Source organism: Protomyctophum bolini (assembly GCF_963924005.1).
Source record: "Protomyctophum bolini genome assembly, chromosome: 1".
Classification (NCBI taxonomy): Eukaryota; Metazoa; Chordata; class Actinopteri; order Myctophiformes; family Myctophidae; genus Protomyctophum; species Protomyctophum bolini.
Genome location: NC_137862.1, coordinates 31,751,819 through 31,775,132, shown reverse-complemented (window position 1 = coordinate 31,775,132; position 23,314 = coordinate 31,751,819). Strand labels below are relative to the sequence as shown.

The following is a 23,314-nucleotide window of genomic DNA, read 5'->3' as shown; positions in this document are numbered from 1 at the left end:
GTGGATTCATGACGAGGAAACCCCGTGCAGCTGGGCTTTAACATCGAGCGCTCGGTTGCACTTCCGCATTGGAGCACAAAAATTTGCTGGTGAGGTTTCCGTGCCGGGTTTGAGGAAATGGTGCGCTGTGACTGGCCAGTCGCTGTGATTGACAGCCTACACCTAAACCTAACCCTAACCCTAACCTCAGTAAAACTATACCTAAACCTAACCCTAACCCTAACCCTAACCTCAGTAAAACTATACCTAAACCTAACCCTAACCCTAACCCTAACCTCAGTAAAACTATACCTAAACCTAACCTCAGGGGGGCGTTTCCAAGAACCCGAACCTGACACGATTACCTAGCTAGCCAAAAATGTGGTGGTCCAATGCGGAAGTAGACGTTTTGAGACGGTCCTTCCGGGTGCTTCAAAACGCCACTGAGCAACTTCCACTGACATGAATAGCGGAGGGGGCGGAGCTTCGCGCCAGATCAGTCTCTATACTTATACTCATGGCTGAGCCCAATTGGCAGGGCTTGATTTTTGCATTGGCTATTCAAAAACAGCAGAAGCTCACATTTATTTTTTAAACTTGAAGGTATACACATCTTCTCTTCTGCGGGTCCCTGGCACAATACTCAAATACATGTCAATGTGGGGGTCCTTGGCGAAAGAGTTTGATAACTTCTGGTTTAGATTTTGTAGAATACCTTTGTTTTTATCCAGTCAGGCTGGCTGAGCAGAATATAACTACATCTGTATGTTGGTCGTCTATGCCAGGTTATATAAACTGAAGATATAGTAGCACCATCTAGTGGTAGATCAAGGTAAGTAATCGGGTTGAGGATATGGACATTGTAAACATCCCTCATTGCTCTGTTGTCAGTGGAATAAAATTACTGAAGAAACCCTCTATACTAGGCTATATAGTCAAAAGACTAGAACTGACATCTGGACTTAATAGGCCAACAGATTTCCCAGGTTCAAACGTAGACTGTATCAGAGCATTTGATTAAACATGAAATGAATCAAACATTATTGATACATACGTAGAGTAAATGCAGGTCAGTAACTCTTTATTATTGATTCATTGCACAATGCAAATCACACATACGTGTAAGTGCAATATCATATTAGCCCATTCAATCCAGGAAAGCATCTGTCATTTTATATTTTAGCTGTAATACATAGCTACATTTTCAAATAACACAAATGCTTTCCAACTTAAGTTCTTCAGAAAACTGTTAAGCCCAAACCACACCAAAGGGTTTTAGCGTTCGTCCCAGCGGTGTGATATGTCCTGTTGCGAGTAGGCCCATGGAGACGCAAGTCCACCCAATTGATTCAATAATTAGTTCAATGGTTGCTTGCAACTATTTGTGTCTACAAGGGTCTATACTCGCAACAGTTTGGTTGTAAGAAGTTGCATGGCGACCCATTGGTGTGGTTTGGACTTTAGGATTTAGATGGCATTTTTAAGTCCAAACCACACCAAGGGGTCGCCATGCAACTCCTTGCAACCAAGCGGTTGCGAGTAGACTCATGTATAGACGCTTGTAGTTGCAAACAACCATTGCATTGAACTAATTGAATCACTTGGGTCGACTTGAGTCTACATGCGTCTACATGGGTCTACTCGCAACAGGACACACTGCTGGAACGAATGCTAAAACCAGTTTATTGCGTCTCGACCCTTTGGTGTGGTTTGGGCTTTAAGCCCAAATCACACCAAAGGGTCGCCATACAAAAATTGCTGTGATTAGATGCATGGCAACCCATTGGTGTGGTTACGGCCATTGAATTGAACCAGTTGAATCCATTGGGTTGACTTGGGTCGATGTGCAACAGGACATATCACACCGCTGGGACAAACTCTATAACTGTCTCGTTCCATCTCAACCCTTTGGTGTGGTTTGGGCTTTAGAATCGGCCTCAGGTCAAAATGGGTTAATGCTTTTCAAGTGGCTAATTGTAGTTTATGGAGTAAAGCAGACAAAAGATTTGTCTTTGTCGGAATTGAAACCAAAAATATTTCTTCTTGCCCTGAAGTGGGAATCAAAGTAGGCGTGTCACTAAAGTTTGGGGTTTTTTGTGGAAAAGGGGGGTATGGGTTGCCTCTCAGAGTTACGGGGATCCGTCAAACAACCAGTCAGGAGACCAGAGAATATCCGTGATCATCAAATTATTGGCTACAAAACTACAAAATCTCCATGAATTCAAGGCTCCATGTGGGTTCTGTGTGAAATTGATGACAGAGATACAATGCATGCATTACACCTGATGTTTAATTTACATTCTACAGTTACATTCTACAAATCAATCACTAAATGTTTTAACAATCGATAACAACTGCAAAGCGACACAAGCAGCAGAGCTGCTCAGTGTCTCCTTAGGAACAAAGAGAAGAAGTCAGTCGCTGGTTTGTCTCCCTCCTCGGCACTCCTCTCTGCTTGCTTGCAGAAGACTGGAATGTCCAGCTCTTCAGGGTCCGTGAGTCCACTAACATTATCGAAAAAGCTGGAGAGAACAGAGGTGTTGGTTTTATACCATGTGAGAACGCAAGTGTTCCTGTCCCAGGCATGTGTCATAATAATAAGCAGACATTTGATATAGCACAACTTGCACAAGTAGGAGGACACAGCCCATCAAAAGGCTAGTAGATCTAAAGGCTTGTAGATCGGTTGTTTTTGGTGAAGACATTTGGTGTAGAGTACTAGAGTGGATAAATAAGGGGACCAAGTACCTGGGGGACATCAGTAAATGACATATGGGGGTTTAAGTTAAGTTTTATTTTATCTAACTATAAATGCACCAAGTCTCTGTCCGTCTGTCTGTGTGTGTATTGACACACACGTTCCACCCCAATTTAGTCGTTATGCCAATTAATTCCTCTCGCTGCTTTGTTGTATAGCAGAGCTTATAATAATAATAATAATAATAATAATAATAATAATAATAATAATAATAGTAATAATAATAACAATAATAAAAAAAAAATACAATTGTAGACATACTGTACATCAATCCAGCCGAACTGTTCTTGGTGATATGTGGTAGACACTGGAATGCATCCAAACTCAGTGACAGTCATCATGTAATTGCCTGGAGGGACAGACATGGGAAACCAATGTGATTAATATTAGTTAGTCTGGTGTGTACAATATTACTACTCTGTGTGTAACGGTACACACATTGGCAGCGGTGTAAGTTTTCTTTACTGGAGTATTTCCATGGAAATTGGAAATACTCCAGTAAAGTATTTTTTTTTACTTACTTACTATTTTCTCCACTACAAAATATTAAAAAATAAAAATAAACTTTAGTAATAACTTCAGCCCTGTATACATTTTGGCCAATTGAAAATACATAATACGCTACATAACAAGTTCAGCTTGTATCTTTTTTTTTCAAAAGATTTGTATACAAATTGGAAAACATGAAACAGGACATTCTGCATAATGAGTACTCTTACTTTTGATACTTTACTGTAAGCTAATTTTTGTGCCAATAGTTTTGCACTTTTACTCAAGTACATTCCGGACTTGTAACAAGAGTATTTCTATATTGAAGTACTGATAGGTTGTTGCATCCATTGGCCTCTAACCTGACTTATCGGGCAGAGTTCCGGTCCACCTGTTGACCAGCAGACCCTGACCAGGGCCTGACGAGCTGCCTATCACAGCCTGTCCAGCCAGGGTGGCATCCTGTGGTACCCCCATGGGAAGGAAGTCCTGCTTCAGAGCTTGATGGACGCATTTCTGGTTTGGCTCGTCAATCACATACACAGTATGCTGAGGAATGACATTTAACAGGAAACAGTTCATTTGCAATGTAGGGGTCATCAACATGCTTTCTTGTGATGCGCATTTTCAGCACAATGACATTTTTAGCCACATAGACATGACATAAATGTATACTATTGCAGGGGTCTGCAACCTTTGTCACATGTTTTCATTTTCATGATAGTCAGTGTGCCATATATAATTATGACACCACATACAAATGAATTATTCCCAACTGATGTCGATTGTCCATAGGACACACATAACAAGCTTAGAAATATTTTCTTTCACATCAGGATGTAAATAATGATCATTAAAAACCCAACTATCTTCCAGAATCCCTCGGTCATGAGTTAGGATTTTGAATGAATATACAATTATGTGCTGTATTTTGCGTGTCTTAAGTAGGCCTACCAGGTCTTATTACTTAACTTAAGACCTGGAGGCGTGATCAATGCCATTTGGCTAATCTGAGTGGCCAAAGAGCATTGACCACGCCTCCAGGTCTTAAGTTAAGTAATAAGACCTGGTACTTAAGACACGCAAAATACAGCCCTTACCTTTTTGGAATATATAATTTGAAAAGAAAAAACTTGTCTCACACTTAAGCCAGTGTGCCAGTGATCACCCTCCCTTGTGCTAATGTTGTCACCCGTGCCTAAGGTAGCCTACCCCTGTACTAGTGGTCTCCTAATGTGCCACGGTGTCTATTCCACTGTGCTACATATTTTAAAACCATAGTATTTGTGTATGAATTAAATCAGTGTTACTGATTTACTGGCAAGTATATTCACTGTATACTGGCTATATACTGTACATGCATCAATGCAGCATAATTATGGTCCATTGTGTTTGCGATTTCAAGTGTCTTATCAGAACCCAGCTGTACTCAAATATAGTAGGCTAAAAATGCCACGTTGATCTAATCAGTTCTTTATCAGTATATATTATTATGAAGGACACATTCCACAAGGTTATTTAATAGACTATTACTGGGTACATGGGTAACTGGTATTGGGTAATTAGATCCTTGTAATTGTAACGCAGTGTGGGAGGATGCTTGTAGTTGCACTTATTTATTATCTGGATCTTGTGACCATATACTGTACATATCTATGTCTGTTATTAGTGTGTTTATCTACTGTGTTTTTAGAGGTTTTTTATTATCTGCTGTAAAATGAATTGCCCAGTTTGGGACATGCCTAAAACTTAACCTTGACCAGTATAGTAGTCACTGAGGTGTCTATAAAGCACAATTACTTCCTCCATGCAAACAGCAGTAAAAACTAAAAAGCAGCAGCATAGAGGGTATGCGCGTGACTCCGTGACATCACCAAGTTATGCAGGGACGTACTGAATGGCACAAAACCTACTTCCTGGCCTTGACAGCCCATACATCCAAACAGAAAGTCTTATCTGATTGCATTAAACATTAAAACCCATTTTGGGCTGGAACCCCTTTTGGTGTTAGCATTACGTTATGCTTTAGCTATTGAAAAAGTAGCAGATCTACAAGCTCATAGCGCCGCCACCGAGTGGCACGCTACGAGCTTGTAGGTCTGCTATTTATTTATTTTTGAGTGGTGCAACCACTCCTACAACCAGCATTCAATGTCCGTGTACCTGTTTGTGTACGTCAATGAGCACGAGTGGTGTGCGCATGCGTCAAATTGGAACGACAGAAGTATGTGACATGGCTGCCACCTGCTGGACGCAAATCCACTTCTGACTGTCTAGGTTCGCTATTAATCGAAGAACGACTGACATAGAAACTTAGCTTTTTCAGAAAACTGTCAGGATGTAGAAAACATTTTTAGAATCTGATCTCAGGTCAGAATGGGTTAAACTCACTTTGCCACTCACTTTGCATGTGCATACCCTCTAGTGAAGCGCTACGCATGCCCGTACCTCGTGGAACAGCAGAAGGACATCGATGGTCAGGGTCTTGTTGTCGAGGCTCCCCCACTCCTTGGTGCGTTGGCGCTGTCCTCGAAAGTCGTACCAGTACTGTCCATACGCATGCATCTTCTCATCATGGGTCCTCTGAGAGAACAACACTTTGATTTGAGTCTACGTTACAGTTAATTAATTTTGTCTATTATTAAAAATACTACTACTACTACTACTACTAGGCCTACTATAATAATAATAATAATAATAATAATAATAACACTTTATTTGTAGAGCACCTTTCATGACATGAAATGCAGCGCTTGTAAGTGCTTTACAGAGCAATGGAGAAAGAAAGAAAAGAAAAGCAAGGCATATATATTAAAAAATAATAGCAGTAATGCAATACAGTGAGGACATGAATAACAAAAAATAAAATATATATCAAAATATCAATTAAAAGTAGTGTAGAAGTGGGTCTTGAGCTGTTATACAGAGGCTGCCTGTCGATGATACAGTGGGAGTTTGTTCCACGCCATCGGCCCGTAGAAGCAAAAAGCTGCTTTTTTAGTTGCCATTTTTTTTAGGCAAAACGAGCGGGCCAGCAGTGGAAGACCGGCTTAGGGGGCGGTTTGGGACATATTTAGGCAGGCAGTCATGTAGGTAGGAAGGTGCGACCGGGCGAGACATAATAAGAACACAAAAATGTCAGATTCAAGCTCCACAACGGGTTGCATTTTGAGCTACATATCTAAAATACAGCTAAAATAGGGCTTAATTAGACTAATCTGTCAAAAATGTTTTCACCTTGACTCGTTGATAACTAGTTTTAGTTTGACTCTACTACAGCAGTGTTGAAGAAAAGCATGCAGCACTCACCACAGTGAATGCTCCAGTCATGAGAGGTGGACTAGCTGTGAGAAACAGAGAAATGTGTTTTATTGTACAACAATGGCTCAATACTGTGCATTAGTTGTTTTTGTTCTAATACAGTGGTTTTCAACCCTTTTCTTAACTAGGTCCATTATTTATTCGGCATTTGATTTGAGTAACACCATTTGATGAGATTTAGCCTCTCAGACATATATCAGACGATGTTTTGTTATCGTTGGATAAGATTTGGTCCACAATTCCATTCTGCATTGATGTGGTTCCATTAGGAGAGATAACAACGTTGATCAAAATAACAATTGTTCTACATGCTATATGTAGACTTAAGTAATGCAGATGTTTAACAATAATTTAACTCTTGAGAGCGTAACATTTAACACATGTAAAGGTGTGTCTGTGGATTTTACATATTGAACCAATTTGAGATTGACAAGAGATGTGACTAAAATGTAATAACTGCGAGCTGTGAGGTGTTGTGAGATGTGCTGTTTTCCCCCCAGAATAGGTATGCTTAGAGATGCACGATATTTAAATTATGACCGATATCAGATCTCTGATTATTTACATATAATTATTTGGTCGATGGATACAGATTCCGATATAACGGTATACATTATTATCTTAAATTTATATTGAACTCATTGCCAAATATTTAAATGATTATTTAATGTTTTGCTGGTGAAAGTCCCCACTAACAGCTGACACTCCTAAAGAGACAGGCAAATACCTGGCTGCTCTGCGAGCACAAAACCATTGACGGTCACATTATTATCTGTGAGAATAATCTGTATTATTTTTAGATTTCGGTTTGATACCGATATGGCATTTTTATGGCTGATATGGCCGATTTCGATACGCTACCGATTATATTGTGCATCTCTAGCTTGGACACTATAGCATAAAACGATAAGCAATACTACATAGTTCAGTGGTATTGTACTCACAGCATGGATGGGGCTGCTGGGCCAGGCAGCATAGAGCCAATAGGCTCAGCAACACAATGAAGTCCCTCATGCTTCCTCACACACAAAGCGTAGCCACACACAAACACACACACACCTACACACACTGCCAGGTTAATGCTGTAGCCAGCCGGAGCCACTTCCTTATAAACATGACACTAGAGGCTCCAGGTATACGGAGCCGGAGCCAGAGTTTCTTTCCAACAGCGTTTTGCTGTTTTGAAAGCCAGGGTCTTTTGTAAGGACATTGTGATAAGAGGCATTAACAACGCATGTGACTCTGACAGCATTGAAAACTTTTTACTGTAACTATGTAGGCTACTATATCCCAGTGGTCAGTGGTGGAAAAAGTAAACACATTTTGTACTCAAGTAAAACTAAAAGTAGCCTTGGCTGGTAATCCAGTCTGGCAGTGTGCCGCGGGTTCGACTCCCGGTCCCGATGGCCTTTACTGCGTGTCACCCCCCCATGGCCCCATCTCTCTCTCCCCATTTCCTGTCAGCCTACTATAAAAACTAAAATAATATAAAGGCGAAAGCCACAAAAAATATATATCTTTAATAATGCAATGTAGAAACTCTACACGTCTGGTAATCAAAATTCACTTGAGTGAAAGACTGAAAGTACAAAAGTATTGTTATCAAAACACTTCAAAGGTATTATGCAGAATGTCCCATTTCACAAGTTTTCAAATGTATAAAACTAGAATTTCTTGCGCGCTTCGCGCGCACTCATCCCAGAGCTACTTCGCCACGCACTATGGGAAGAAATAAATGGCGGGAGTTGACTCCACATGTAGTAACGGATGGGTTATTGGAAATGTACCATTGTTTTGTCCTGAATATTTCCACAGCCTAATTACTAAAGGATTGTGACTGTGGGACAGACATACAGTCTGACATACAATAGGCTACACAGTGAATAAACAATGACCTATATGCCCAGAGTTCTTAAATTAACATAGTTGGATTTTAACAGAAAGACAATGCCATAAATCAGTCAAAGTAAGTGACAGACTCAACAGTAGCACACAGCATGCAAGGCAGCGATGCATGCATGCAAACATGTTTGTCCAGCTGAGATTTAGTGTCTCCATCTCTCTGTGGAAGAGGTTGCACATGACCTGTACGGCCACACTGAGGCGCTCCAACACAAACACAGACACAAAACAACACCACGCTGTTTGTCCAGTTGACCCAAATCAACACCAATACCTAGCCTGTTTGTCCAAAACACACTATCTGCTCGCCATGTTTCTACTTCGCCACAACCTAATGTTAGTAACAAATGTAGGGGAGAGCCGCCAAGGTTGTAACGCTTCACGGTTGTAACATGGACGTTATCTCTTGATTGGTCAACGCCACCATGACGCCATCGCGTCAGTATGTGTACAGCAACGTACTCTACGTGCCCAGGAAGTTTGAAGTGTTTACCTTTGTCCTACGGGGAGTTATTGGCGAAAATCTGACTTTTTTCAAAATGCGTATCATTTTACACCTGGAGTATATGTGTGCTCCTTTTTTTTTCTTTGGTGTTGGTGAATAAAAATCCACATGGATGTCTTCATGCTTATGTTCTTCATTAGTTTGCATCGTGTTTAGACGGAATTCACGTTCATTCTGGTCTGTAAGCAACGGCAAAGAAAACTTGCAAAAGTGGGTCATTTGTAACATGTGTTACAAATGGTCCGCTTCCATTCAATGCCATTATATGTAATATGTACATATTTGACATATTGGCCAATATTATATGTTCTAAAATTGTATTGTATTGTGTAGTGTATTCTAAAATTAGTTTAGGGTTGTATAACATTGTACAACTCAATCAATCAAACGTTTGTTGAATCAATGTATTGCCCCATTGGAAAAAAAGAAAAGCCCAAACTGGTACACCCGATACTATTTAATATTTCCCTTATGTTTGATACATTTTCTTATCACATCCATGGTGTGAAAACAATGCTAAGGAGTTGCTTCAATGAAATATAATTGCTTTAAGCTGAAAACGATATGTTTAATGGTGTTTTTTAGCGTTGTTACATTTATCATGCATGCCGTTACAATTAATCCGATATGCGCAGCAAATGTAACACTGAAACAGCGTCCACGTTCGGTTTAATAACTCCCGACCTGTTTTATCAAAAAAATAACTTGAAGTGGTTTATGGTAGCTGACATGTGTAGGTCCGTTGCCTGAAAATATTACATGTGTAGCTAAACGGATCTCTGAGTAAAAAAATGAAACGTGCAAAATGTTACATCCTTGGCGGCTCTCCCCTATTAGTTTACTCACAGCACAGCACCGTCACTCCTGTCAGTTATTTCGTCCTAATAACTTGAAGTGGTTTATGGTAGCTGACATGTGTAGGTCCGTTGCCTGAAAATATTACATGTGTAGCTAAACGGATCTCTGAGTAAAAAAATGAAACGTGCAAAATATGTTCTAAAATTGTATTGTATTGTGTAGTGTATTCTAAAATTAGTTTAGGGTTGTATAACATTGTACAACTCAATCAATCAAACGTTTGTTTAATCAATGTATTGCCCCATTGAAAAAAAAGAAATGCCCAAACTGGTACACCCGATACTATTTAATATTTCCCTTATGTTTGATACATTTTCTTATCACATCCATGGTATGAAAACAATGCTAAGGAGTTGCTTCAATGAAATATAATTGCTTTAAGCTGAAAACGATATGTTTAATGGTGTTTTTTAGCGTTGTTACATTTATCATGCATGCCGTTACAATTAATCCGATATGCGCAGCAAATGTAACACTGAAACAGCGTCCACGTTCGGTTTAATAACTCCCGACCTGTTGTGTGTAAGTAGCGTGGTTAAAAGGCCGTGTGTTTCTGTTGTAAACAACTCATGTTAGGTCTGCGCACACTGTATGTTGCTATGGCAACCTGTCATGAAATGCTGCTGACGTTAGCATGTGTGCTATCAGGCAAAAGCTGAGATAGATATGCAACTAGTGATGGGCAAGCTACTTGGAAAATGTAGTAAGCTACACTACCAGTTACTCTCTATTAAATATAGCTCAACTACAACAAAGCTATCCCCAGATAATTATAGCAAGCTACACTATAAGCTACATGGCAAAAGTAGCTAGCTACATGGACACTACTTTTTTTTTTTAAATATTTTTTATCAACTTCATGATCAAGTTTCCACCGAACAAATAGCCTAATAGTCAGGCAAAAATGCTGAGTTTGGTTGTTTATTAAAAAACAAACTGGAAACAAGCCCTCTGTCTGGCTTTTGGTGTCAACTTTTTCACATTTACTTGTATTAATGTACCTTGCGGTGTGGCTGATTCATGTGTTCAGTGTTGGGAAAGTTCTTTTTTTTTATTAACTATAGTTGAGTTCACAGTTAATTTTTTTTAAAGGAACTAATTCAGTTCATAATTCAACATTTTGAACTAAAGTTCATGGTTCCAAAAAATGAACGATTTTAGTTATTTTTTGTTCTTTTTTTTTAATTATTATTATTGCCACAGCCTAGCCATTTGCGCACCAGCTGAGAGACAGGGATTTAGACTAGAGAATGCGGGTGGTCTCTCAAGACAGCCTGTTGCCTCGGGGAGGCACTGTTTTACTGAATATTTGAGGATGGGATTCTCAGATTGAGAGAATGCTGACAGGCACTTAAATGAGATGTTAATGTCCTGTAGGTAGACTTAGAAATCAAACTAGTGTTGACTAATCAATACAAGTGGCTCTTATTTTGATGGGGCAGTTTCTGCACAAGAAGTCCGTTTGACTTGTAAACAAGCTACGATGAATGAGCTGTCAAAGTACTAGTCGCTAAACCATGTTAGCGATCAAATTTACAATATGAAAACTTTCACTTAGACAATAATGTAGGTTACACACACTGGAATTAAACATGGAACCTGCAGGCAGCATTAGGTGAGTAATTAATTGTGTTGTGCTAGAGATAAAAGGACAGCTGCTGCGTGGGATCCTCTTGCTGCTTAACATCATAACTGTTTGTGTCAGACTCTTCTTATCTAAACCAACCAATCATGGATTTCTTTCCAGGGATTTTTTCCCCCCACAAAACATTATTTAACAGTCAATTTGTAACTTATAGCTTTTGTTGAAAGCTACGTCACTACTTGGGTCTAAAAATAGCTACACTACAAAAAACGCTACTTGGTTCAAAAGGAGTGAAGCTACCATCAAGCTACTGATAAATGTAGTAAGCTATGTAGCTTCGCTACTTGTAGCTAGCTACTGCCCAACACTACGGAAAATGTCATACAAAACACAACACCTAATTTCGGAATGTTATTGTGACCTATTGAGCACAAACAGACCATCATAATTTGCTTGCTGGACCTATAATTAATTTATTTGCATTAAATGTCCGACCGCCCATCAAAATGAAAAGCAAGATGGCTGCGACAGATTGTGAGCTCGACGGACAGAACAGAGCTGGTGACGTATGAGGCAGGGCAGTGTTGCCAGGTTTGCGAATTGTAAGCGAGTTGTAGTGTATGTAAGTAGCGTGGTTTAAAGGGCTTGTTTGTGGGCTTGTTGGGCTTGTTTCTGACCCTGTTGGGGCAGCAGTGATTCCGTGTTCCGTGTAGGAAAGCCTCGGGGATGTGGGTGTTTGGGTGTTTGGCCCGAGAATGTGTGTATTAAACAAATGCATTGGCGGCGTGAGTGTGGAAGTGAGGCATTATTAGTGCGAATGCCAAGACTATTCTTTGTGGGCTGGTGCTGAGTGTTAGCGAACGACGGGTTTTGAGGAGATAGGTCAGCAACACTGCGAAGGCCTACGAAGGGTAAGTGTGTGACGTCACTGCCGTGTGAGTGTGTGTGGGTGTAGTGTGTAAGATGGTGTTGTGGGTGTTGCAATAGCGACGTAGCTGTTGTGGATTTGGGTTTTTCTTCTGAATATGGGTACCACTTCTGTCTTGTAATAAAGGATGGATGAAAATATAAAAAATCTAATCTAAGCTCACAATGCGGTGCATCGCAATGCATTGTGAGCTTGTAGATATACTAGAAGCACCACGCGTCGCAAATTCGAAGAAGGCAGGAATAGCGGGAGTGCAAAACAGTTTTTTTATTTCTTTGCTTGGAAAAGCAAACCTGGCAACCAGATGATTTCATAGACCCAGTTGCTTAGAAAGCGCATACCTGGCAACCTGGTCGAGTGGCCAGGTTTTTGTTTGTACTGTTACTGTACTGAGTAGCACAGAGAGAACGCATGCTAATTCTATTGTATGCAGCTCATATTACTCTGGGGCAGGGGCGGGGGAGGAGCTGCCGATGCTGTGACAGTTGTGATTGGATTTGCGTGGTGCGGCGGGACGCGTGTCACATGGTGTAGCGCTGTGACGTGTGAAGAGCGCAGTGACGTGTTTGAAGTAGTATAGCCAATCAGAGGGCTCAGAAGTGCGGACTGCAGCGTTTGAAGTGTGGACAGCGTTGTTCGTGTGCGCACCAACTTCTGGCTTGTACTCAGCGCACTCTGTGAAGTCTGTCTGGAGTCATCCCGACCGAAGTCTGACGTCACTTTCAGTAGAGGGCGCCAGTCCACAGGTTCGTGTATTTTTTTATTTGCATTGAAATCCGCATAGGGGGATTTTAGGTCGCTTCATATAAGAACTGTGTTTTGAAAAATTTACCGATCATCCCGGCCTTTCTGTCAGGGGGGTGGCTGTGCGTCGTTTATGATGTCCATTCATATTTGATACAGCCAGTTTCTGGAGAAAATGGAATTATTGTTGCCGCAAAAGCCTTCAAACTACAACGTATGAAAGCAATGTCGCTGCTAATATACATCACGCCCAGCTGTCAACACATTGCGTTCCTGAGATTCCTCATTGACGTAAGCTCAGCTGGCAGTGACTCGACTCGTAGTAACCACGAAACATTAAATATATAAAAAATAAAACTTAATTAACATGTCAGTTTCTGTTGTGCGACGGGCAGCTGCAGCCACCCCGCCTACCCGGAAATGTAGTCTCTGGGTTGTTTGACTCGTTTCTAGCGCTTATTGTGTTACTCTTTGGGTATATTTGTACATTTCCACCTTCAGTCGATGCTTCATATCCATATGAATGAAAAGGCCGGGATGATCGGTTTATTTTTCAAACACAGTTGAAGAGATCTAGAGCACCGAAGAGCACCTATGGCGATTTGGCGATTTGGCGATTTAAATGCAAATAAAAAGTACACAAACCTGTGGACTGGCGCCCTCTACTGACAGTGATGTCTTCGGTGCTCTATAGAGTCCTCCAAGTGCAGTGAAGATCACCTTTTTTCGCAATATCTCAACCAAAAAGTAAAGCCTGTATTTCCAAAGAACTACAGATTTTTACAGCCAAATGGCTAAATTTTGTCAGTCTGTGCCATGTTTTTCCATTGAGGTCGAATCGGGAACAGTATACTGGCGCCTGCCGTGGGGGGTTCTTCTGGGTTGAATGGGCCAATGTGTATTTGTTTGTGTAATATATTGTTAAAGTAGTTAAACTGATTTTGATGCTATATTAAACTCATCTTGCTGCGGATCCCCTGGAACCTTCTCAAGGACCCCACTTTGAGAACCACTGGGTTAATGGACATAAAGTGTGTTAACTTTATGGTATCTTGAACTTTGAATGTCGATGTTAAATTACAGAAGGAGGCTTAGAAAACCTGTCCTGGAGTGTTGGTGGACTGGATCACATTGAACTTGGAATGACATCACTGTCATGTGACCTGGAGGTCATCACCGGATCGCACAACGTGTTATGTAACGCCTGGGATTTTAACCCCAGGTTTCCTGCGTGTAAAGGGACAGCAAAAAAGCCCAACATCTTATCCACTCGCCTAAACTCACCAACACATTTGTAACTGTACAGAAAGCTTGTGAATTATCTTCTTTCTATCTGCAAAGCTACTGTCAACACATCCATCCATACAAGTGATTACAGCCTTTGGGGTTTTGAACATGAAGGCCAATAAGAAAATATACACAATTGGTGACTGGTGATACCTGTAAAAGGCCATAAAAAGCTGCTAGAAAGTGATTTCATCTTCTACCTAAACTGAAAACTTGTTTCTGCCTGAACATTATATAATTTCATTTTTGAAGGTTATATTCCAAGCATTATTGCCAATCAGACCACTATACCAGTGGCTGTACCTGCAATGGCCATAATGCCATATGGGTATATGAGTCATATATCCATACATGCTCTCTCTCTCTCTCTCTCTCTCTCTCTCTCTCTCTCTCTCTCTCTCTCTCTCTCTAGTTAAAGTGGTTATGAGCTTTAACTGAGTGGTTATCAGCTTTAACTACAGTCCAAAGTTAAAGTAGTTATGAAGCAGACATTGTATATTTACATTAAAAAATAATGAATATTTTACAGCTACAGTTCTATCCTGTCACATACATTTTTCAGGAGCAGACACAGTGAATTTAACGGCGTTGATTCATCCTTTTGTAACGCAGAGAGGGTACACATGCAACATACAGTACATGTGTGCCCTCTGTGAGTTACATTACTGTAACACTGAAGACTTACTCCATACCAATGTGTGACGCCGGTCCAGGGCTGCTGTGCAATGCTTTGATTTACAAGTTTACAAAGGTTTACAAAAAGGACATGAAACAGTGAAAGTGATCAAGTGACAACAATTAACACCAATAAGCAAGACTTTCACGAAGACAAAGACACTACTGGTATAAGTTATATGAATATTAGGCAATCCGCCATCTGACATGCCACCGCCCACATCCGCACTATAAATGACTGACTGGACAATTATTCGGAAATATCAGTGAGTTTCAGCTCATTAAAATGTTGTTTTTTTTTTTTTTTTTTTTTAATAGGCAATTTTATTTCTACCCCTTTTCTCCCCAATGTAATCATTATGCCAATGAATTCCTCCCCACAAACATTTCGGTGTTGTCACTGCTGTATACTGCACTCCCTGCTGACAACAACAACTGAGTAACTAGTTGTCAACAATTGCGTCTCACCAGGCCTGAGTCACACCAGGCCTGAGTCTCCCCAGGTCTGAGTCTCACCAGGCCTGAGCCTCACCTGGCGTGATTCACACCTCACGCTGCGTATGTCGGTGGCGTCGCTTGGCCAATCAGGGACCAAGTATGTGTCGGTGTTGTCCACTGGCCAATCAGGTACCAAGAAGAAGAAGAACGTTAAGTATGTTTCAAAATTGGTATAAGTTATGTGTGTGTTGGTGTACTCCACCGGGCAATGAGGGACCACTGACCACTGCTGTATTTCAAACCTAGACAGCAGCAGAGAGCTTTAGGACTCAGAGCAGCAGTCGTACCAGCAGTGGTGAGCGCAACTCATGGCGCGCTCTGCTTGCGAACAAGAACGCCATATACATGGCCTACTTGTGTACAATGCGCATGTTGGCGGCTCGACAGAGTGCATTTCTAGTTATTTATACTGTATATTTTTAATAAATTGGAATCGGCTATACTATACTTTTTAATGTTAATGTCCTGCTCAGAGGTTGCATGCGTGATAATAGTACAGATTTCATTGAATGACTACTAGAGTCTCCTGGAGTCTAATCATCCATATTATTTATTCCTACTAGGCTATAGACAAAGAAAGAGAGAGAGAGAGAGAGAGAGAGAGAGAGAGAGAGAGAGAGAGAGAGATGGTGCGTGTGTAACCAAGGTAACAAAGTGTTAGGTAACTAGGTTGCCGTGGTGACGTTACTCTGCTAGATCTCTGCATCCACTTTATCATTTTACTTTATTTACCGAACACGCATGCACGCACGCACGCACGCACACACGCACACATGTACGCACACACACGCACGCACACACACACACACACACACACACACACACACACACACACACACACACACACACACGATAAGGCAAGGCAAAGGAAGTTGTCAAGTACATTTCAATTACAGAACAATTTATAATACATACTAATACTAATACATAAAACATGAAGCGTTAACAATTAAAACAGAAAAATAACAATACAATTATATAGTGATGTGATGTGTGCGCACGTACGTACACATACGTACACACATACGTTCTGTACACACAGTTACCATGGGAACAAGGGCAGAGGCAATATGAGGTGAGAGAGAGGGGATAGAGTGTGAGAGAAGAGAGAGAGAGAGATGCTTTTACTCTCAAAGGTTTTATAAGTGAATGTAAAAACATTTAAATATTGCTGCCTTTTGTTTCTAAAGTTTATAGCCAAGCAATCAGTGATATATAACTATTCCGGACAGCAGGTGCACAAATCTTATGTTTTTGTAAAATAGTTTTACATTTGGAACCCCCTCAAGGAACCATGAGGGTCCCTGGATCACACCTTTGAGAGCCACTGCTTTAAATGAATACAACTAACTAACTCATCTTGACAAATTGTTTACAAATGTTTGTAAACAAATACCAAATGTTTATAAACAAATAGGCTACCAAAATGTTTTGTGGCGACTGGTACACACACCCAGGAGACAGAAAGACGTTTGCCTATTCCAAGGCGTTTAATCCCAAAGACAGTTTAACAAACAGTGGCTTTAAATCATCACTTTCATGTACTGGCAACACAAGCAGGTAAGATAGACAGTTATGTTCAGTTCCTCTTTCTTGCCGGACGATGGTGCTCTAGAGTCGTTGTCCCTGGACCAAGTCTCTGGACTTCAACGGGCGTCTGAGAGCGTGATTAAACACAGTCGGTCTGCTGCCCGGTGGCAATCAAATAAACATGGGAAGTACGTTCCTACTCAGCTTGTGGACGAGCGCTCTCGCTCCGATTCCTCCACCGTGTACTCGGGTCGTTGTAGCTATTGCTCCGTCCTTTTCCATCCCATGTATGTATTAGTATATGGATCCGATCCTCCTCTTCACCAGTCTGTCATAGTACAGTCTGTCATAGACGTGCTTAGCGCGTCTGTCATACAAGCCTGGTAGGAGAGAGGACAAGAGGTAATCAATATTATGCTGTTCACTGTTCATGTTAGTCACATAGAATGTGCTCGTGAACGTGGTGCTCGACTCACCGCCCAACTCGCCCGATAGCGTGTTGTTTCACCCCTGGAGCCTTAATCTGAAGTGAGGCAGAGAGATCTGTCTTTTGAACTGTGGCGCTCCTTTGACTGAAGGCAGGTGACGCGCATTCCAGCTGATCAAGGAGGTGACGCGGTACATACCTTCCCTCTAGTACCCGCCCTAGAGGTTGGTGCGTTCCTCTTCTCTCTCTCTGCCTCTGCTGGCCTCCAGGGGTGTGCCTACCTGTTGGGCGGCGTTCTGCCATCGAGACACCACAGTTTATAAACAAATACCAACATGTTTATAAACAAATACCAACTGTTTATAAACAAATCCTAGATGTTTATATACAAATACCAAAATGTTTATAAATAAATACCAAAATGTTTATACAAATACCAAAATGTTTATAAATAAATCCCAAATGTTTATAACCAAATCCCAAATGTTTATAAACAAATCCCAAATATTTATAAACAAATCCCTGCAATGTTTTGTAAACACATCCTTGAACGTTGGTGGCCAGGACGCCTCAGACTTCTCCTCAGGAGACTTGGGTCAGATCTGAAGCCATTTTATTTGGCGTTAGGAACCCGTTGTGACAGCATGCCCTTGCTGATGTCCACGATACCCCATGTGAAGATATTTAAGGCCCTATTTTGAAAGAAAAACATTTTTGAATAGTTCAACTAGCCGATTTACAAGCTCACGTGTGGATGTAGATCAGCCCCCTCAAGGAACCATGAGGGTCCCTGTATCACACCTTTGAGAGCCACTGCTTTAAATAAATACATAACTAATATAGAGCATATTTGATCAAATTTAGAAGCCAAACTTTGACAAATTAATTTAATTCAAACGCGCACGACACATGCACATCCACGACATGCATGCGCACACGTGTTTTCAATGAGAACATTCATTAGAACAACATCAGTCACCAAAAGCATGGTTGTGTATTTTCAATGAATCTAACATTAGTTAGAAGGACAATAGCAGTCACTAGAAGCAGGGATGTGTGTTTTGAATGAGTATGGGTATAGGCCTATTTGAAGGAATGGATATTAAATTGTCTGGAAGTGAAGTGAACACAAAGTAAGTGAGTAGATGTTAAAATGACCCCAGAAGTGGTTTAAAGTGAAATAACCCTTTAGTTGATACTAAAACGAAGTAAAGGGCAAACAACAATACAAATCAACTTACAACAAACACATCTAGCCAGAAACAGGGCTATTTTCCACTTATCTTTTATTATGCTTTTTCATGCATTGCAAATATCCATTTTGACAACCAGAATAATACAAAAGTAATAATAATAATGATGAAAAAATACCAGTGTAAAAAATTCTTATGAAACAAGCTATAAATGAATTGATCATCATGCAGCATACAGGAATTAGAATAGAAGAATATAATAGGTTGGTTGTTTTTCGTGATATTATTTGTTTATGTTGGAATCTGGCTCCATCAGATATTGCTGGTAGAATGTGAAGGAGTTTGTATATGTAACGTTGGCCTCCTGACTGAAGATTTGGTCGCTTAATGTTATCAGCAAGTTGGCAGACTGGTAGTGGTAAAGACAACTTGTAATGGCAGCATCCGTGGCTTGTTAATACCTTTCCATTAAAGGCCAATAGTAGACTTGCATTTGTTTACATAAATAGACAATTCTGTGTCACCCAGGTGCCCCTAGTGGCAGAATAATATAGTGGGTTCCATCTCAGGCACCACCAACTCATCGTATGAGTAGCATGGCTTGCGTTCTGCACATTAAGCAGTAAGTAGCCTACTGAAATCTGATCGTAGGTGTTCTTGTAAGTACTGGGACCTGATGGTAGGTGTTGTTGTAAGCATTGGGAGCTGATGGTAGGTGTGGCTCATTGCCCATTGTGCTGGGCTTTATTGTCTGTTGGTTGGTCATGTTCATCATGTTATTCTTTCTTTAATTAATTCATCAATTAATACGTTAAATGTTCCAAGGTAATGGCAAGAGTTTACTCAGCAAAAAAGTGTAAATAATTTGGCCTCATATACGTTAAGGCATATTCCCAAGTAGAATGACCCGTATATATTTGCCTGGAATCTGTTTTATAACTTCTGTTGTTAAAAAAAACCAACCTCTAAACCATGAATATTATCTATATTTTACATCTTCTATGTCTAAAGGAAGAAGGCAGAATATGCCTGCCATAAAGTTGGTTTCTTTTTACCCTGCGTCCAAAAATAAAGTGTTGGCACTTTGGCTATCACCTTCCCCTTCTAATCTTGAAGAATAGGCCTACTATTTCGATTCTTCTGCTGTGAGCCGGCATCACTACAACGACTTTGGTGTGCGTAGCATTCCCGTGCACGGTGAGGTCATGTCAAAAGTCCTGAGATATACATTGTGTACAGTCCTAAACCGCAGGGCTTCTCAAAGTTACGCAAGACCAGGGTTGCCACAGAATAATTTTTGGAATGTATCAATATCACTTCAGTTTAACCATTTAGAGTAGACCCTCTATACTTTGTAAAACGGACAATTAGTGAGCTTTTTTCCCATCTACTGTATACCACATCTCTTTAAAAGCGACACATTGTGAGAGTGTAAAGCGGCTATTTCTCAAAAATAAATACCCGTGTGAAGTGAGCGGCGCTCTTATAATCATACATCATCATACATCATCTCATTTCGGCCAATCACAATTTGTGTCCTCACCCTCAAATCTGGACACATCTGGGCTCAAAAATAGAATAAAAGTGGCTTTAGAGATAGTTTGGAGGGTGAGACACATGGGTTGTTACCATGGTAACCGTTACCAGGGCTACGGTGGTTGGTGAGGAGGGGGGGAGGGGAGGGTGTGTCCCGTGCACAACGTGGTCGGAACTCCCCGGTTAATCACGCAGACAGACTCCGCCTCCTCCTGATTGGCCCCGCCTCCTGGCCACTGAGACTCTACACACACACACACACACACACACACACACACACACACACACAAAGAGTAAAGATTAGAATATGATTCTCAAACCATTCTGGATCAAGGTTGCATATAGTCTACGGCAGTGAAGTGCCAAGTCCCATTGTGCCGAATACAATGCTCGCCCCGAAACATGAGTTACCATTTTGCTCAACGCTCGCTATGGTGACTCTCTCGCCTGAGCTCACTCTGCTGTGCCTCCTCTTAATTTTCAACCAATCAGAAGAAGGTACGGGCGGTCCTTGGCACTGCCGTATCAGGTAATAACGCATCAGGGCCCACATGACCCCCCCTGACCCCCCCCCCCCCCCCTGACCACCCCCCTGACATCAATTATTAATTAGCGGTGAAGATTTGCTGGTGTGTGTGTGTGTGTGCTAGATTAACCAGATCCAAAATGTTCATTTGAGGGACAACATTGCTTGTGTGGGATGAAGCAATGCATGGGACGGGTTTTTGAACTTTTTAGGGCCTACTAAAGTTGCTATTAAATGCCTTGATCATGACCATAGGCCTAACATTGCCTATCCTATCAAATAGTTAAACCCCTCTGGCGTCTCACATTTTGTTGCAAATTTTGCTCATGGGTGGTATATGGCCGACGGGTACAGGCATACTATTGGTCAGACTGGCATTAGACCGTCAACCTACCTCAAACCCTAACCTAACCCATACCCGCAAGCACGGGAGCAACGCATGTTCGACTGTTGTTTCCAATGTCGGTCCATTGGTGGGTCTAATCTGCGTGTGCATCCCATGGCCAACTCAGTACTGTAGCCTATAGGGGATGTGTCTCATGTTATTTTAACAGGCTTAAAAACAAAGAGACAATGAGAGAGCTTTACAACAGAAAGCCAACTATTAGGGGACTAACTATTAGGGCATTTGAACACAATGTGGGACAGAGTCTCAATTTGTGGGACGCCTGAAAAGTCTTGGAAATGAAGGACTGTCCCACGCAAAGGTGGACATCTGGTCACCTTGTGTGTGTGTTGTGTGTGTGTGTGTGTGTGTGTGTGCGTGTGTGTGTGTGTGTGTGTGTGTGTGTGTGTGTGTGTGTGTGTGTGTGTGTGTGTGTGTGTGTGGGTGGGTGGGTGCGAGCGTGCGTGCGTGTGTTCGTTCGTGCGTGCGTCAGTGTAACATTACATTGTATGTGGCACCATGCAAGGACTTGAGTTCTTTGGGAGTTAGTGATCTTCATCATCATCATCATGCACCATGCTGTTCATCCTCTCTCCGGCCTCTTGACAACCTGCTCACAACACGACCTTTCACCTCGAGGCCAAAGGTCAACGCCACCGTAAAGGTTATGCAGATAACGTTTGAATGAATTGATAATATAAAGAAAAAAAACCCACAAAAAAACTAAACATCCAGAGCTTTTAAAGGGGCATCAAACTACCCCCAAAAAAACAAAACGTTATTATGATTTTTTTAAATAATAATTTGTACTGATGGCTGCCACTGGCCATGTGTTTTTAGTCAGATAGGGGCCTTTTAATATCTAAATATACAGTATTAATGTAAGGCAGCCATCACGTCACTTGGAGACATGTGTGCTCCTTACAGAGAGGATGGGGCAATAGGAGACTACATGTGTGCTACATCTAGTGGCTGATCGTTGTGCATTTTTGAAAGCTCAAGCTCAGAGAAGGAAAAAGGTTGATGTTCGAGTCGTTGCATTAATTCAATAATTAATGACACAGGAGAAAACAAACCCGTCAATGGAAATAAATGCTTTCATACAATAAAAAAGATTTATTTCATGCATCTTTTCAACTTGCTTTGTTTTCTGAATGTTGCATAACACTGCATGCATTTGAATCCCAGAAGCACTCTGTCCTCTCCTCTCCTTAATGTTTGATTTGACTCTGAGAGGGTACACATGGACGCAAATGGACCCACAGGTAGGTTTATTTGCATCCATTTGTACCCTCTCAGTATTAAACATTGACACTGACGATTTTACTGTCGACAGCCCAAACTCTCATTCAATTTCCCTTTTTTTCCTCCTTTGTTTTGGGTAAATACATTTTATTTTTGTTTCCTTAAAAAAAAAAATAATAACATTTAAAATCCTTACATGAAAGTAACAACAGTTAACCATGGTTTTGCTCCATTCTAACAGAATCGTGTTAATGTTTTTGAACAATTATTTTACGTGCATAACTGAAGCATGGATCATAAAAAATAGAAGACTTTCATTTTCCGCTAGTCTTAAAGTCCTCTATAGTGCACAACAAGCATGCCAACACAAACCAAGTCCTGTTTACAGCGATCAAAACGACACACTGCCAGCCCATCTGTCTCTGGTCACGGTATGGTTAACGCTAGCGTACCGTTCCGGTAAACATTGTCTCTACAACATACGTTTTCACTGCTGGTCAGTGGAGCCCCCTACAGGGCTGGTTCCTGACAAAACCGAAGAAGAAATAAAGATATGTGAGATGAAATATGTGAGATAAAAAAAAAGTTGGCAAATGGAAAAAGCATGTTGACAACTTCATCATATATCTGGCTACATCGAAAGAAAAAAGAAAGAAAAAAGAAAGAAAAACAACTTCATATTCATAACCGCTTTTTTCCGTTTGTGTAAACCACCATGCAACACATGCTAAACAAAAGTAGCTACCCCACACACACACACACGCCATTCATTCGGCCACATTCCTTCACGACTGCACCTGGTCTGTCCATTCATCGTGCTTTGTGGGAAACCGTTTGATTGTCATCAGTGCTTTCTTATCGGAGGAGTCCTTCTTATGTGAAAAGCAGTCGAGTCAACAGCCATCAAACTCCTGCTTGGCCTGAGCTGGGTCTCTCGTGGCCA

General features: G+C 41.1%; 1 protein-coding gene across 1 annotated transcript in view; it reads right to left on the bottom strand.

Annotated features, from left to right (window-relative positions):
• Nucleotides 1-2,362: 2,362 nt before the first annotated feature.
• Nucleotides 2,363-23,314, bottom strand: part of LOC308320055 (voltage-gated potassium channel KCNC1-like) — a gene marked incomplete at both ends in the record, with an annotated part of 45,027 nt that continues 24,075 nt past the window's right edge. Inside the window, 4 exons of the mRNA XM_080770362.1 lie at nt 2,363-2,501; nt 3,594-3,775; nt 5,675-5,809; nt 6,536-6,570. Of these exons, the coding sequence (XP_080626488.1) occupies nt 2,363-2,501; nt 3,594-3,775; nt 5,675-5,809; nt 6,536-6,570 (491 nt within the window). The remainder of the gene's footprint in view (nt 2,502-3,593; nt 3,776-5,674; nt 5,810-6,535; nt 6,571-23,314) is intronic.